The following is an 18903-nucleotide window of genomic DNA, read 5'->3' as shown; positions in this document are numbered from 1 at the left end:
CATGAAAATTAAAAGCAGCCTTTGACTGGGGGCCATGCAGGATTTTCAGACGTGAATAGTCTGGCACCCCTACTGCTTCATCATCTTCTGACGCTCCTGTTTCGTCCCCTGCAGCAGTACAGTTGCACATCTCCCCAGCTATGGAGGAATTGCTCGGACAAAATCAAATAAACAAATGCACAAAGAAATAAACGCATTGGGAAATGTGCAAATCAATAAATAATAAAATGGTATGTGAGAATCAATAATTAAATGTATCATGAAATATGTTTTTGGTTGCTTATTTACTTACGTATTTGCTAGCTGTGCTACTTGTCTAAGTAATCAATGCAGACCTCAGTGGTAACGTTTGCACAGCACCATTCGACACAGATGTCTCTGTTATATGCCATTTGGTATGGGATTTTTAAAAACAGTGTTAATGTTAGTGATGTGCCATCTGTTGGAATGAAAAATGCAATGCATATGTCTCTGTTATATGCTATTTGGTATGAGATTTGTAAATGTAGTAGTTAATGTTTGTGTTGTGCTATCAGTTGGAATGAAAAATGCAATGCATACGTCTCTGTTATATGCTACTTGGTATGGGATGTGTAAAAACAATAATAATGATTGTAATGCACCATCTGTTGGAATGACAAATGCAATACATTTTATTACTACATACATTTGTGTTTTGCTGCTTATTTCACGGAAAATGCCTTTGTTGTAATGATAAATTAATTTGGCAGTAATTAGATTTATTTAACATTAGTTCTACAGGAAATTGGCCAAGACCAAAATTAAAATTAGGGCTAATTAAATTGTTGATGTTGTTTAAATAATGAATACTGTTAATAATTACACATGTGTGTGACACGGTGGTGGAGTGATAGCGCTGCTGTCTCACAGGGAGTCACGTCCCTGGTGTTCCCTGCCTGGAGTTTGCATGTTTTCCTGCTGGGTTTCCACAGTGGGCTCCAGTTTCCTTCCAAAGACATGAAGGTTTGGGGATCTGATGATGATAAAATGACACTAGCGTATGTGTGTGCTTGTATTCACCTTGTGATGAGCTGATGCCCCATCCAAGGACTGTTTCTGCCTCGCGCCCGATACTTGCTGGAATGGGCCCATCCCTGGAATGATGGATGTAATCATTAAGCATCCTTTTCAGAGATATTGTGGCAAGGTGTCCTCAGAATTTAAAGGATGTTTCAGGCAATTCACAACACAGCGAAGCCGAACCTGTTCTCACACTCTATCTGTATCTCGCACTGCCACCTGGTGGAATCTTCCGGATTTATGTAATGTATGCGTGCAAATACTGTATAAACAGTACAAAACTTGCATAGTAGTAGCGACCATAGGCGCACACGTCGTGTCACGTGAAGTATAAACCCGGCCTAACATGAACCTCCATTAGAGCAGCTCATGTCTCCTGCTCCTTTAAATCAAAGCCGGTAAGTGACACGATGTTCATGTCTGGAGAACCACAGACACATGGAATAAGCTACCAAGTAGTGTGGTAGATAGTAGGACTTTAGGGATTTTCAGAATTAGGTGGATAGGACTGCCGAGCTTTGTTCGGCTGAATGGCCTGTTCTTGTCTGGATTGTTTAATGTTCTGAAAAAGTTATTTCACTTTGTGACTAAAAAAAAGTATTTTCCACATACTTTTAATAAAAAGGTAGCACTTTCCACACCTTCCCAGATTTGAGACCCTGGGAGTATGCAGGCCCCTGATGCCATAAAAGCTCACTGTCAAATTCTCATGTTAAGTTCTTATGTATAAATATTGGCCTCAATACACCAAAACATAGGACTTTCTGCATCCATCCATCCATCCATCCATCCATTATCCAACCCGCTATATCCTAACTACAGGGTCACGGGGGTCTGACGGAGCCAATCCCAGCCAACACAGGGTGCAAGGCAGGAAACAAACCCCGGGCAGGGCAACAGCCCACTGCAGGGAGGACTTTCTGCATGGTTCATAAAAAGCCTTAACTTCAATCTTTAGTAACTAATTGCCCATTTATGTGTCACAAGACTTTCACACACTTAGTTACTGTAGGCGGCTCGTCTCCTTACCGTCAGTGATTTCATCTGTTCATGGACCAGCCACGTTTTCTCATCCAAGCTGCAGTCTTCCACTTCAAAGGAGCCAACGTACTGCAATGGAGACATGACAGCACAAGAACATTACTCCAGTCGACTGATCCATGAAAAGCACTTCAAAGACATTCTCACATTGACGTGATCTGCCCAGCCAGGACTACTTCTGATTCAATGGTGCCGTCACCCTACCTCCATATCTGCTGCTGTTGCTTTCCTTTTAATGCATATCAAGTGACCTTCTCCTGTAGTTCATCTTGTTCCTTTGGCTTATGCTTATAAACCTTTTGTTGTGTTGTACTTTGCAAAGGGCCTCACATAAAACAAAAATGGATTCTATACAGTATCTGACATGGACCAGACTGGCCCAAATGAACGCAGAACTGCTGGAGAGGACATGCACTGAGTGGCCCGTTTATTAGGTACACCAGTCTAGTAGCGTGTTGCACTTTATTGGACCTTCATCTGTACATGCATTCTACAAGTCCTGGTCTTCATGAATTTGACTGCGTCAAGCAGCCCTTGCAAACCGTACAGCTGCACACTCCTGCTATGATCAGCACTTCCCACCCCGTCCTAAAGTTGGAATTGTCTACATGAGTTTGGGTAATCTGTAGCCATGAAAGGACTAAAGGATGTTCAGCTACGTCTTGCCAAGCACACGTCCTTCACTGGGCACTATTGACACTAATATGTGCCAGGAAAACATTCCTCACACCAACACACTGGCACACTAAACTAGATGGCTCCATGGGCTCACGTTGTTCAAATCAAATTCTTAGCCTTCCATCAGAATATTGCTAAAGGAACCTGATTCATCTGACCAAGAAACTTTTTTCCACTCCTCGGTGGCCCAGTTTTAATGCTTATGTGCCCACTGAAGACACAGTATGGTTTTTCACTGTTGTCAAGTCAAAAACCAATAAGTACTGCAAGCTGAGATGACATCACACCACAACACTACAAATGTTTGTGATGCGCCATCTGTTGGACTGACAAATGCAATGCCATTTAGCATATCTCTCTATTATATCAAAAAATCTTGGGTCGAGACGTGATTTTCTAGGAGACACTTTAACATCCTGCGAGACAAGGAGGACAGCTGCTGTACAGGCTTTTAAATGTTCGAAGCGCTGCGCGACATGCAGATCACGCGGCACGGCACAAGCAACAGCAGCAGGAAGCCAGATGATCGAGCACAGAGGAGGTAAAAAAATGTATTTGTTTCCCATTGTATCACCGCTTAAGAGGGGGCTTCGGAGGAGCGACCGCATCTCCTTAGCGTGCACCCCTCTTCACAATGCTAGTGGCAGAGACGAGAAGTGTTTGGCACAAAGTGAACGGGGGGGCTTGGGGAAGGGAATGGGCAAGCAAAGTGAGCAGGGGGCAAAGGCCCCTAGAGATCTATAAAAATCAGGAGTGGTCTCCCCTAGACTTTCTCATATACTCAGATATGGGGATGGATATTTGAGGAGTAAACTGCAAGACAGTTATTATATTTTTATACTATGTACATTTAAGAACAATCAACAACAAATGAAATCAAATTAATAATATATTGAACAATTATTATAAAAGAACAGTTGAATAAATCGGACTGGACTCTGCAGCCGCATGAATAAAAGGTAAAGTACCACTTCCGGTTAGCGGAAATCTGCGTTTTGTACCTAATACTTGTATACATTTGGTTGGCCTAAGTGAAAGCCTTCTCAAGTTATAGTGTCTACACACACACACACACGCACACACACACGCATACACACACACACACATAATTCCAAAAATGGTATTATCAGACTCAGGGAGGTCTAAAACGTCAAAATCTCGATATCAAATCTTTGGACGATTACAATACTTTCCCTAGACTTCATATACGATAAAGTAAAAAGCAGTGCTAATCTTTGTTATGTGCCATCTGTTGGAATGACAAATTCAATACATTTTATTTCTACAAATGCTTGTGATGCACCACCTGTTGGAATGATGGAGATATAGTAAGCAAATACACACAAACACCTCTTTTATTAAGGTGGACACTATTGTTGTGTCCCTTTCCTCTAAAACCCTCGTTTGCAGATTTTTACAGTTCAACTTTGACCACCTGCGGTTGGTTGGCACCCTGCCCGGGATTGGTTCCTGCCTTGCACCCTATGCTGGCTGGGATTGGCTCCAGCAGACTCCCGCGACCCTGTGTTCAGATTCAGCGGCTTGGAAAATGGATGGATGGAAGTTTGAACACTATTTATATCTTAAACTTCAAAAGTGCCTCTGCTGTTCCCTTTGTTCTCCTGACTCCCCTGGTACTTTCTTCACATGTTTCTGATTCTTCTCCTTGGTCAGATCTACCATCAGAGTGACTTGGGTGCACACTCAGGGGATTCTGCTTGCAAAGTGGGCTTTCGTATATCCAAGGCAAAAAAAATGCCTAATCCCAGTAAAAGTCCATGTTTTCACTGACAGGACAGGCACTCACAGCAATCCGCCGTCCAGCACACATTCTCACCCCACTTTGATCCTCATGATTATAAACCTATCCAATCAGACCTAAATAAAAAGATTTTAAAACACAAACGTGAGTTCTGGTTGGTTGATGGGGTGGGCAGATGTCTAATTGATTGTACATAATACATAAAACGCATCACAATGCCGGAACTTGCTGTCGCTCTGCCATGAGATGTGATAGTTCTTTCTTAACTTTAAAAGCAATCGAGGCAGGACAGTTTTGGATTCTTTCCTCCTTACACTTGTCAGTCAGTCGTTCTCCAACCTGCTATATCCTAACACAGGAGTCTACTAGAGCCAATGCCAGCCAGCACAGGGTGCAAGGCAGGAACAAATCCCGGGCAGGGTGCCAGCCCACCGCAGGGCACACACACATACACACACCAGGGACAATTTAGGATCACCAATGCACCTAACCTGCATGTCTTTGGACTGTGGGAGGAAACCCACGCAGACACGGAGGAGAACATGCAAACTCCACGCAGGGAGGACCCGGGTCTCCTAACTGTGAGGCAGCAGCGCTACCACAGCGCCACTGTACCGTCCCCTTACACTTGTCTTTGCTCCAAATCATCGCCCTTTGCCATTATCGCACAAGCTCACATTTCGGTATATTTTTAGTTACACACAAATGTCCTGCACTTGGCGCTCCTGGTGTAACTTTCAGTCTCCTGCAGCCCAGTGATGGTTTTAAAAATTAATACATGAGTATCAGTGGTAGTGCTGCTGCTTTGCTTCCTGGGTCTTCCCTGGGTGGAGAGCGCTTTGAATAGTGAGAAAAGTGCTATATAAATGTAAAGAATTATTATTATTATTATTATCAGTGGATAAACGTGAAAGTATCAGCGTGATGATACTAGATGTGTTGAATTCTCTTTTAACACCTAACAGGAACATAACAAATAGTTTTTATTTTGCAAGAAGCACAATGTTTTATCCCTTATCTGATAGGATGATGTCTGAATAACACTTCCTCCAGCTACAAAGACGCACTCTCTGGTGCCTCACACCTTCTCAGATGCTTGAACCTTCTCCATTTGAGATGCAGAGGCAGACAGAGATGGCAGAGTACGACATCATTGTCCGTCTCTGGTGTAGATAGCACAAATACAGTAGATGTTATCATTCTATTATATAGTGCTTTGTATTCTTAGCCTCAGCTCAGCTATTGACATAATCGCCCCTTGAGTGTACAGTTTAGAGATGAGGTCAGATTAACACAAGCACTGAAGATACGTGTGCATAACTCCAAACTGGACATCCGCCTCTGTGTCATGCTGCTAGCAGAGCACTAGTCCAGAGCTGGGGAGAACTCCACGTAGTTAGTCGTTGTTGTGAATCCGGCCATGCAAAAACAGCTAAAAGGAGTGCAGGCCTCAGAATTAAACACAAATAGTCAGAGCAGATCTCTAAAGAGGTCTGGGCAACCACGTCACAATCTAAAATGGCAAGATAGTGGTCAGGCTTTTAAATATCAAAAGCTCACAACATGTAAAAAAAAGAAAAACATGGTAAACTTGATATTGAAAGGATTTATTTTAAAGAATTCAAAAAGGAATCACAAAATGCAAGGAAGGAAAAGCAGCAAAAATAAGTCTTCCTAAAAATTCAAATATAAGCGCAAACAAATCCACAATCAGCAAACCAAAAACAGTACCTTAAAAATGAAAGCAGGGGGTCAAAAGCCAGGAAATCCACAACAACAAAATGCTCATGTGAGACACAGGCATCTAATAAAGCAAGCGGCCATACCATCTGTCTTTCAGAACGGATAATCCACGGGAAGCTAAGTATGTTTGGACCTGGCCACTACTTGGATGGCAGACCATCTTGTAAAATCTTGGTGTGCAGATGGAAGAGGTGTTGGTGAGGCCAGCAGGGAATGGGGGTGGGGTGGTGGGCTTACCCTGTGGTCTGTGTGCAGATCTCAATGTCCCAGTGCAGTGACAGGGACACTCTGCTGTACAAATGGCGCCGTCCTTCGGATGAGACCTAAAACTGAGGTCTTCACTCTCTGTGGTCTTAAAAGATCTTTGAGCATCTTTCAAAAAGGAAGGGTGCTTCCCATTGGCTAACTTTCCCTCTCATACACACCTTCATCACAAAATAGCTAATGTATGGTGAGTGTACAGGTGCAACAATGGCTGCCGTTGTGTCATCCCGGGTGGATGCTGCACATCAGTGGTGGTTGAAGTGGTTCTCCACCGTCTATGTAATGGAGTTTGAGTGTCTAGAAAAGTGCTATACAAATGCATCTATCTATCTATCTATCTATCTATCTATCTATCTATCTATCTATCTATCTATCTATCTATCTATCTATCTATCTATCTATCTATCTATCTATCTATCTATCTATTATATAAAACAAACCTGAGTGCTATTATAAACAATGTGTACATCCTCTCTCTGACACAATAACACTGAGGACTTTCAGACAATGAATTATTCAACAGATGTGTGTCAAGAAACGCTATCTATCTATCTATCTATCTATCTATCTATCTATCTATCTATCTATCTATCTATCTATCTATCTATCTATCTATCTATCTATCTATCTATCTATCTATCTATCTATCTATCTATCTATCTATCTATCTATCTATCTATCTATCTATCTATCTTGTCCTTCTCAGTGTTAACATTTGCAGTGAGTGCACCATCCACTGGAATGCAGTTTGTAATGCAAGTACTAATTTAATGCATTGCATTTGTCATTTTAATACATAGAGCATCTCAGACTCACACTTGGCTGCAAACCGCCCCAGTGTGTGTCTGAGTTCACAGGTCTAGTGAAGCCAGCAGGACCACATCATCTGTAAAACGTTGAGATGTGATCACGAGATCACCAAACTGGACACCCTCCACCCCTTGGCTTCCCCTAGAAATTGTTTCCATAAACATTATCAACAGAATTGATGATAAAGGGCATCCCTGTTGGACTTCCACACCCACCGAGAATGAGTCTGAATTACTGATGACAGTCCGAACCAAGCTTTCACTCCAACTGTACAAAAATCCCGTCAAATGTATTCATAATGATTGTTGTCCATCTATGATATAGTGCCTGCCCTATCTATCTATCTATCTATCTATCTATCTATCTATCTATCTATCTATCTATCTATCTATCTATCTATCTATCTATCTATCTATCTATCTATCTATCTATCTATCTATCTATCTATCTATCTATCTATCTATCTATCTAAAACAATGCCAAAGCTACTATATCATCAGCAGCCTCCTTGGGCTCCACATAAAAGAGACAGGGCAGATAACAAAAATACTATAAATAATATAATACATAAGAGCAAAATAATTAAAGACAAAACAAAAACATAATTAATAACATATGATTTTTTGGAAAACTACTCAAAGAACAAATAAACAAAGAACACCCCCGGCTGAAACGTAGCAGCTGTCAGCTCAGCCATCATCTTCATCATAAAGTAACGGCACTACATTTCAATAACATTACCTCCTTCCCATTTGAGACACATACAGCTTTATAGTGCGCCATCGACAGGTATTGTGTGTTATTTGACTAATTTACAAGCAGCAGAGACATAATGTAACCTAAAGCATTAGACAGGAGACCAGACAGTCATAGCTATGCTCTGCACATGGAGGAGAATCAATCCAAAGCACCAAAACTAAAATACACAATCGACCATAACATGGACAGAACTTGTAGATGACACACCCTGCGCGACTCAAGCATGAGACTCGGAGGGGATGTCCAGTAGCAACAGTAATTACTTTCTGGCCAGGTCTTTGTTCTTCCAGTTTGAGTTTTTTCCTAGTCAAGGCTTACACTTCTCTACATAGATGTTTCTTTCCACACCAGAGCTCTGCAGCATACTGCCAACTTCTTTTCCACAAAATGGCAGGAGCCTACATAGGGCTTCCTTGGTGTTGTTTATATGCAAAGTGCTCAAGGATTTTTGTGAGAACAGGAAAACAGGGAGATGATTAGGAAGTACAATGATGAGGTCAGGATTAACAGAGGTCTGAATACCAGGAGAGCCAAACACAAATAAGAAATGAAAACCAAAAAGAGCTAGACAAAATGGAAAATCAAATTCAGAAGAAGGTTGTCACCAGAACACAAATCCGACCACAAAGGTCTACTTGAAATAACTCTGACCACCGCTAATAAGAATAAGAGCATCTGCATTCACTGATGGATAAAGGCAAAGTGAACTCACAACCATAGTTATACTGTCACTCCTTGTGACATGATCAGCAAGATGGTTGCAGACTTGTAATCAGCTTTTTAATTTGAACACCAATCGTGAATCTAACTCCAAAAATGGATTTCTTGGGTACCAAAACCCCAAAACAAATTTAAACAAACAGCTCCATTCATTCTGATCACTGTAACGTCTTGTTCTTGAAGCATTCCAGATATTGATCTGCTTTCTTTACTTTCACATTACTGTGGCCACCTTTAAGGGTCGAAATGCTCCTTGACGTTTCACACATCTTTAATGGCTTGTGCTGCACAGCCTTAACTGGGACAGACTTAAACTGGAATTAAAAAAAATAAAATAGATAAAGGCAGTCCTCACTTAAATGGTGAGAATTAGGGGGCTGTAAGCCTTCAAGCCCCATCACTAAACTAGAAAGTTCAGGATGCACATATGTACACACGCCAAGGACCCTGAGAACACTGCAGGGCCAACAGAGCTGGCACCATGAGCCAAAAACAAGCTGCAGCACTCACCATGAAGACAATTTCACCTGCTAAAAATCAGGAGTGGTCTCCTCTAGACTTTCTCATATACTCATATATAGGGATGGATATTTGAGAAGTAAACCACAAGACAATGATTGTATTTTTATATACCATCAACAACAAATCAAATCAAATTAATGATGTATTGAACAATTATTATAAAAGTCCACCCATCCATCCATCCATTATACAACCCACTATATCCTAACTACAGAGTCACGGGGGTCTGCTGGAGCCAATCCCAGCCAACACAGGGCGCAAGGCAGGAAACAAAACCAGGGCAGGGCACACACACCCACACACCAAGCACACACTAGGGACAATTTAGGATCGCCAACGCACCTAACCTGCATGTCTTTGGACTGTGGAAGGAAACCGGAGTACCCGAAGGAAACCCACACAGACACGGGGAGAACATGCATACTCCACACAGGGAGGACCTGGGTCTCCTAACTGTGAGGCAGCAGCGCTACCCACTGCACCACCGTGCTGCCCTATTATTAAAGTAAAGTTGAATAAATCGGACTCTGCAGCTGCATGAATAAAAGGTAAAGTACCACTTCCGGTTAACGGAAATAGTCCAAAAATTGAAGGAAAGAAAGAGTCTGGTGCTGTGTTTAGTGCTGTGAACTGTGCAGTACTGGTAGGAAATGGTGGGAAACGGCAGAAGGCGTTTCCCACATGGAAAAAGAAAAAACATAAAAGTGTGTGTGCTGAGCTTGTGTCCTGCATCTGTCTGTGCCGGGTTTGGGTGGCACAAGCACCCCCACAGGGTGAACACGGCACAAATGTTATGAAGTATTACTTCACAGAGATGAGTTCAGGCACATGGAATAAGTTTTCAAGTAGTATAGTTGAACGTCGCATCTCGGAGAACTCCAGACTACATCATTAGAAGAAAAGGAGATGATGAGCAGTTCTGAGATCAGACTGTCCCTCCTATTCCAATTCCTATGGGATGTTACCAATATGTTGGACATTATTCCATACAGAACTACTTCAGTGCTAGAACACAAGACGTTTCACAAACAGGAGGAGACCTTTCAGTCCATCAGGCTCATTTGTTTAGCTAATAGCTATACCATCCCAAGATTTCATCCGGACAGTTCTTAAAGGCTCTCGGGGTTTTGGGTTTAAGCACATGATTCCCACAACTCTCTGGGTAAACACAAGCTTTCTGGTTTCAGTCTTAAAGCCCCTGAGCGCTTTCTGTAGGTCACTGTAAGCATCTGCTGCAGCATCTCAATGTGTTTTAGGATCGGACGTCACCCATTGCATTATGAAGATGTTTCTTCTCTTTTAGACATTATCTTGTATATTTGCTTGAGTATTTTGAATATATCTCTATCTATCTATCTATCTATCTATCTATCTATCTATCTATCTATCTATCTATCTATCTATCTATCTATCTATCTATCTATCTATCTATCTATCTATCTATCTATCTATCTATCTATCTATCTATCTATCTATCTATCTATCTACCTACTGCTAGCAAGGCTTCCATGTTCTAACGCAGCAAAGCAGGCCTCACCCATTGCCTACACTTCACCCCCACTGCCATACTTGAAGGCTGGTGTGAAGTTCTTATAAATAAAATTTTCAATTCTCACCTTACAGCTCCATCTTTGATTCGTCTATCAGAAGTACTGTATATTTTTCAGACATTTTGAGTATTATTCTTTAAAAAAGGAATGTGGTTTCACACTTGCTCTCCTTTCATTAAAGCTGTTCTTATCCTGTATTTACTTGAACTTTGACATATACCACTCATGTGAGAGGCCGCTTAATCACCTGATGTAAAATTGAGTCTTTTTAAGACTTAAATGAGTTTAGTCAGACATTCACGAGACAACATGGCTAGGACAGCTAAAGCCACATTAATTGATCTTCAGTTTTCTTCATTTGTTAGGTCATTTTTCATATTATAAAAATATATTATTATAAAATAGATAAATATTTTTGGAAAAGGTTTGGTAACCACTTGCAAACTGAAAAGCAGATGCATTATTTTAAGACTCCCACACCCTTAAAAGTAAAGGTGAGCAATGCCACAGAGCTTGGGTGTCAACTGCAGGCCTGGAGGGCCGCAGTGGCTGCAGGTTTTCATTCTTAGGACTCGTTTATACTTCACGCTCAGAACGCGTACATACACACGCATCATGGCTGCCCAGCGTTCATTTGACGCGTCCTCTGAGCTCGTCCTCAGAAATTAATGTGACGCGTGTGCAAGTTGCAATACCAGCAAAAAGTCGGGGGGCGCAGTGTGATAAAGTCATAATGTGACATCAGGGTCTCTATTTACTATCTACATGTGACAGACAGCCGCTTTGCAGATCCTCCGGGATCAATGTGCATGTGATGAAAGGTTCGATGTGGTGAACCAGAATGCCGACATACGATACATTTTAAAAGTCTCACATGCCATCTTCTGTGCCGTCATTTTTTTTGCACCTTCACAACAGCAGAATGTACGGCGCTGTATTCGAGCAATTGAGACAAAAATTAAGGACACAGTGAAAAGGTCTGTTTTGTGATTAAAGTGTAAATTTCGGCTTTAATCTCAAAATGTCCACTTTAATCTCATAGTTTATTTTATCATTAAGGCAGACCATCGTAAACGTCACCTTAAAACCGACCCAGTTGTTAATCGCTATCTGCTTCTGGGGCTTCCTCCTGACCTGACAGCAGCAATCGCCACACAGAACACATGGCATTTATGAGATTCCTGGTCTCTGCACATTTAGAATCCTTAGATTTCTACTTGATATCACTTTCATGATGAAATGCATTAAAGTATGTATGTTACATTTTACAGATAAGTCATTAACTTTATTTAAATAATGAATACTGTTAATAATTACACATGTGGGTGACACGGTAGCGTAGTGGTAGCGCTGCTGCCTCACAGGGAGTCACGTCCTTAGTGTTCCCTGCCTGGAGTTTGCATGTTTTCCTGGTGGGTTTCCACAGTGGGCTCCGGTTTCCTTCCAAAGACATGAAGGTTTGGGGATTTGGTGAAGCTACAATGACGCTAGTGTATGTGTGTGCTTGTGTTCAGCTTGTGATGAGCTGATGCCCCGTCCAGGGATTGTTTCTGTCTCGTGCCTGATGCTTGCTGGAATGGGTCCATCCCTGGATTGTCGGATGTAAACATTAAACATCCTTTTCAGAAATATTGTGGCAAGGTGCTCTCACAATTTAATGGATGTTTCAGGCAATTCACAACAGAGGGAAGCCGATCCTGTTCTCACCGTGATGATATCTCGCACTGCCACCTGGTGGAAGCTTCCAGATTAACGTAAAGTACGCGCGCAAGTATAAACAGTAAAACGCTTGCATAGCAGTAGTGACCACAGGCGCACACGTCATGTCACATGAAGTATAAACCCGGCCTAATCCGTGAGCAGGTTTCACTTCTAATTCACTTCTTTTCCCTTCATTTTAATAACCCTGTTTTTAAGGATTCAGTCTTCTGAATTGATTCTTTTCGTTAAATGACAGCCAAACAGAAATGAGACATGAAATGAGCTGACAGATGACCAGCATATTTGGGGCTTCAAACTCCAACCAGGTTCTTAATGAGAAGCTGATTCTTGCTGTTCGTTAAACCCATTATTTAATTCCACAGCTTGTTGCTGCTCTCATTCTGCCACGGCAGACATTTCCAAAACTGTTGATTTTCTGTTTTTTCTAAGAACATCATCAAAATGTTTGGGTGACCTGAGAGATCATCCTTACTGAGACCTTCACCTCTCTTTATTTCCACATATTGTGTGATGGGCACAGGTGAGCTGCTCGTGTGGCGGCTCGTTTTGTGTCTCATTGTTGTTTGGCTGCTAATTAAGGAAAAAACAAACAACTAAGGGGTCTAAGAGTCTGCCATCCATCCATCCCGCTGAATCTGAACACAGGGGTCTGCTGGAGCCAATCCCAGCCAACACAGGGCACAAGGCAGGAACCAATCCCGGGCAGGGTGCCAACCCACCGCAGGACACATACAAACACACCCACACACCAAGCACACACTAGGGCCAATTTAGAATTACCAATCCACCTAACCTGCATGTCTTTGGACTGTGGGAGGAAACCCACGCAGACACGGGGAGAACATGCAAACTCCAAGCAGGGAGGACCCGGGAAGCGAACCCAAGTCCCCAGGTCTCCCAACTGTGAGGCAGCAGCGCTACCCACTGTGCTACTGTGCCACCCCCTCTAAGAGTCTGAGTCAAGTTAATTAAAACTAAATCAAAAGAAGTTAATTAGCAGCCAAAACTGGTCACTAATTAAGAAGAAGGATAGAATGAAAACCAGCAGCCACTGCGGCCCTCCAGGACTAGAGTTTGACACCCCTGCCATAGAAAGAACCTTTTATCTGTAACAGGTTCCATAAATAATCATAAAGAGATGATAACGGATTTGTGAAGCACCAGTGGGTTCCTGATTTTCAAAGGACTGTTACTGCGTAGACCAACACATGATGTGTTCAGGTTTTCTTGATCTGCTAGTTCTCCAAATGTATAATAAAGATTCAATAATAATACAAATAATAATTCTTTACACTTATACAGTGCTTTTCTCACTGCTCAAAGCACTATACAGTGAGTGGGGAGCCACTTCAACAAGCACTAATGTGCAGCACCCACCTGGATGATGCGATGGCAGCCATATTTGTGCCACTACGTTCACCAGACATTAGCTGTTAGGTGGCGATGTGGTAAAAGAGAGAAACAATTAGAGAGGGGAGATGATTAGGGGGCCAGAATGACAAGGCAATTTCGCCAGGACATTGGGATTCACCCTGCTTTTTATACAGGATGCCCAGGGATCTTTTCTGATCACAGCAAGTCAGGACTTCAGTTTTACATCTCATCCAAAGGATGGCACCATATTTACATATTTAACGTTTATTGGGCTCCCAATTTAGACCTCAGGGTAGGTGCCCCCTGCTGTTCTCGCCAACACTTCTTCCAGCAGCATCCCAAGCTCTTCCTGATCGATCGCCCCTCCAAGTACTGGCCAGGCCTGAACATGCTTAGCTTCAGGTGGATGACCACTTCTGAAGTGCATGTGGCATGGCTGCTCATTTTAGGGACCTTTTCAAAACTGAAAGAACCAAATTCATACGCAAAGAACCCTCCCCAGAATGAAACGTTTCTTTGTCAAGCAATGGTTCAACCACACGGCCCAGTAAAGAGCCATTTTGAACCATTATGTTTAAGAGTGTACAGATTTCTTTTGATCTGGGCATGATGTGCCAACACAAATACAAATATTTAAGGTCAAAGTCACAAATGTCCTGATTTGTTGGCAAGTGGGATCGTTTCTTGATGTTTGTCTAATCACACCATCATATTTAGGTGGATCTAATTTTAAATTCTCTTTTAAATAAGACTTTACCACTAAGTGGGAACACACATTTTCAGAAGTAAATGCTGTACTTATATTTTGTAGAATGCAAAAAGAGATAAAACATATTTTTATATGCTGTCAAATGTGACCTGTTTCCTCTATTATTAGGTCTTGTTATAGATTAGGTAAAGGTCTAAACTGTACAGTCATAAAGGGGTCTCCACTTTTATCTCCTCTTATCTCAGAGCAGTGCCATAGGAGGACTGTTTTTGGTCCAATTAAAGACCCATCCACATGAAGGTTCCAGAAAGAACCCTTGATTTATTTAGATCAGTAGCAGGCTCCATAAATAAGCATGAATGTATGATGGCAGGTTTGTGAAAGGGATTGAAGACTTTAAAAGGACTCTTGCTACCTACAATAACACAGTCGAACTTCTGGCTTACTTGGTCTGCCATATCCTAAGCAGTAGCCTACTATACTTCAAAGATTTTTGATTTGTCCACATATTAGGAATCTTTTCAAAGCCCAAAGAACCAATTTCAAATGTAAATAAAGTCCTTCCCGCAATAAAATGGTTCTTTGTCAAGCAATGATTCTACCACACAACTCACTAAAGGGCCATTTTAGGACCACCGTGTTTATAGACTCACTGAGCTAATTGTTAGGAACACCTGTGCACCTGCCTAGCCATGCAATTATCTAAACAGCAAATCACGTGGAAGCAGCGCAATGCACTAAATCAAGGAGATACCAGTCAGGAGCTTCAGTTAATGTTGGCATCAAACACAAGAATGGAGGAAAAATGTGATCTCAGAGATTTCGACCGTGACATGATTGCTGGTGCCAGACAGGCCGGTTTGATTATTACTGCAACTGCTGATTTCCTGGGGACAACAGTCTCTCAAGTTTACTCAGGATGGTGTGAAAAACAACAAACATCCAGTGAGTGGCGTGTGGATGAGAGATGTCACAAGAGAATGACCAGATGGGCTACAGTAACTCAGAATACCACCCTGTACAAGTGTGGTGAGCAGAAAATCTTCTCAGATTGCATAACATGTTGAACCTTGAAGCAGAAGACCACATCAGGTTCCATGTCTGTTAGACAAGAACAGAAATCTGAGGCTGCAGTGGGCACAGGCTTACCAAAACTGGACAGCTGAAGACTGGAAAACCGTAGCCTGGTCTGATGAATCTCGATTTCTGCTGAAGCTAAGGTCAGAATTTGGCGCCGACAGCATGAGTCCCTGCACCCAACCTGCCTTGTGCTGTAGTGGTGTGCAGAATGTTTCCTTGGCACATTTTGGGCCTGTTAATACCAACCATCATCTCTTGACTGCTACAGCCTAATTGAGCTTTGTTGCTGACTATGTTTATTCAATGATGTGGAGATGTATGTGCATTTGATTGAAGTGCATGAAAGTTTGCTAAGAAATGGTGCTACTACTCAGAGTGTGTACTGACCCACTTTAAGCACTGTGTGCATCCATTCATGGCCACCATTTACTCTTTTTCTAATGTCTACTTCCAGCTTAATAATGCACCATGTCACAAAGCTAAAGTCGTCTCAAACTGGATTCATGAACGTGAAAGTGAGTTTGGTGTGCTTCAGTGGCCTTCCCAGTCATCGGATCTGAATCCAGTAGAACACTTTGTGGCAGAATGGGGGATTCACAACATGAACTTGTAGCTGACAAATCTGCAGAAACAGCGTGGTGCCCTCATATCAGCCTGAACAAGAATGTCAAAGGAAAGTTTCCAACATCTTGTGGATTCCATGCCTTGAAGAACTGAGGCTGAGCAAAAGAAGGCCCTATCCAGTATTAGTGTCCATCCATCCATTTTCCAACCCGCTGAATCCGAACACAGGGTCACGGGGTTCTGCTGGAGCCAATCCCAGCCAACACAGGGCACAAGGCAGGGAACCAATCCCGGGCAGGGTGCCAACCCACCGCAGAGTATTAGTGTAGCATTCCTAATAATTTGTTACATATAGTGCACCGCTTTTAGTATTTTGGTGCCCATTTTAGTCTGAGCTGCTGTATTCGTATGGACCCATAAATCACACTGACAAATTATTTTAAATACAGCAATAGCTATTAATCAAAATGTACAGCCATTGTGAGTCTCGGGAGAGAGGATAAAGTAAAATGAATAAATACACAGAAATTTACTGAATGAATAGTAATGTGAACAATGACATTTTAAGAAAATAATAAAGACAGGAATGTTTAATTAAGAAGTAATAAAAACTAAATTTGGGCAAAGATGAAACAGCAAATTCGGGAGACTGTTGATTGATGATACTGTACAATTTTTACATTTAGAATTTACTTTTCGTGAACAAAGACGGGATTTACCGAGGCCTGCGCAACCCTGAAGGAAGTGCCAACTTATCGAAGGGCACATCTTTAACATTACTTAAAAATACCAAACTACACGACTAGACTTATCCTGAAAGAATCAGAGAATGTGAAACTCACCTCTGGACCAAACCTGAGGTCATCGCAGGGCACATTCATGCTCGCACCTTAAACAGTACTAAAGAATACAATTTACGAAATCAAACATGTAATCAATGCAGCGAATGCACTAAAGTAACCAGGATACGAGGACCGTTAAAAGATTTTTTTAAAAGGCTGTAAGAAACTTCCGTAAAGTTCCCAGAATAAAAGTCAATGCACTCAAGGGACAAGCAGAGGTGACGGTCGGAGTGGCCCCCGGTCGATGTCCTCCCTCTTGCCACTCACCTGGGCGCTCCTGACCCGCGCCGCCGCGCCCCTCCACAAGCTCATTTCCACGGCGCCGCGGCCGCGCACGACCTCTGGCGCTCCGCTCGTCCGCTGAAGTGGCTCTGTGTGTGCGCGCGTGCGCGCGTCGCCTGGGATGCCTTCGGATGTTGCTATCTGCGCTTTGTCACTTCAAAATAAACCAAACAGCGTGGGAGTGCGGCAGCGGCTAAAGTTTCTCAGATGGCTATTTTTTAACATACAGCCAGACCACAATCAGTTCGCCATAGCTTAGCTGTCTCGCAGCGGGCCTGATAGTTTTCGTTTTGTTAAGCGAGACGAGCGGTGGCTGCTGCGGCAACGGTAATTGTTGAGGCTTGCTCGCCTTTCTTGTCTTTGCCAAGGGAGCCGCTAGTGCCTGTCCGATCCAGACTCCTCCTTAGTTTACACGAAATGAAAGCAATGAGTGCACAGGAGATGAATGCAAGTTGACACACGCAAGGAAGACGAGCACATCTGCAAACTTCCGCGGTAACAACAGCCCTGCAACAAACCAAGAGCATCCTGCGCGGGGGCTCGTCGATGTGCAGTCCATCCTCCCCGCAGGTACGTGTCGACTTTTACAAACCGGAATGTGTGACCAGACAGACTTTAAGGACAGAGCCTTACAACTGGGAGACGGCAAAGCAGCAGGAAGTCATGGTGTCACAAGGACAGAGGGAGCCTTACAGGTCGTTAAGGACTAAGCCGTACTTGTGGTGGAAGGTTCAGATTCAACAGTACTGGGATGAAGCCGACTGGAAGAACTAAAGCTTAACTGAGTAGAAATCAAACACATGAAAGCTTACCGTTTTGACTTTAAGGTCAATAAGTGGTGCGCATGAATGACCTCAGAAGGAACGGTAAATCCATCACAAGGAAAGCTTTGACCCTCTACACTGGAAACCAAAGGGGAAATTAAAGGAGTAAAGCTGTCCAGTCATCAAGGGGTAACCCCATCAGCTCTTTTTAGATGTGAGCTGCAACCCAACAACAGTGCAGTGCAGTAAGAAATTGCACCATATCTCAAATCTGTAGCCCTTTGACACTGTGACTTGCATCTCTAAAAGAATATCCCTTAGTGCCAGCATCTGCAGGAGAACAAGATTTAAATTCTACAGTAGTGATCTGCAACTCTGCTTCCTAGTATGAACCTAAGAAGCAAAATGTTTCCTTTCTAAATGATCACAGGCCACTGGCGCTGACCTCTGTAACAGTGAAGACATTTGAACTTCTGATTCGCAGACTTGTCACAAATTCTCTCCTTGATGCACTAAAGTTGAGGATGCATTGGACATGGCTGTCCTCCACCAAAAAGACGCAGTGGTGCTAGGTGGGCAGATGATGGGCAGTGTGGGTTTGGGAAAGTCCAATTAAATACCCCACTGGCCCAATGTGGGGAGGGCTGCTACAAGGGCCTCTTAACAAGGTTCCCTA

General features: G+C 42.7%; 1 protein-coding gene across 2 annotated transcripts in view; it reads right to left on the bottom strand.

Annotated features, from left to right (window-relative positions):
• Positions 1–18095, bottom strand: part of sh2d5 (SH2 domain containing 5) — a 44561-nt gene extending 26466 nt beyond the window's left edge. Inside the window, exons 1-2 of one of the 2 annotated variants that reach the window (XM_051931125.1) lie at positions 17449–18095; positions 2071–2151 (exon numbers count right to left, since the gene is read on the bottom strand). In XM_051931125.1, the coding sequence (XP_051787085.1) occupies positions 2071–2151; positions 17449–17493 (126 nt within the window). In that variant the 5' untranslated portion in view covers positions 17494–18095. The remainder of the gene's footprint in view (positions 1–2070; positions 2152–17448) is intronic. The other variant, XM_028807774.2, reaches the window with a different exon arrangement.
• Between the last annotated feature and the right edge of the window lie 808 nt (positions 18096–18903).

This window comes from Erpetoichthys calabaricus, chromosome 8, assembly GCF_900747795.2.
Source record: "Erpetoichthys calabaricus chromosome 8, fErpCal1.3, whole genome shotgun sequence".
Taxonomy (NCBI): Eukaryota; Metazoa; Chordata; class Cladistia; order Polypteriformes; family Polypteridae; genus Erpetoichthys; species Erpetoichthys calabaricus.
The sequence above is the reverse complement of the archived record's forward strand: the minus strand, read 5'-3'. Positions and strand labels throughout refer to the sequence as shown.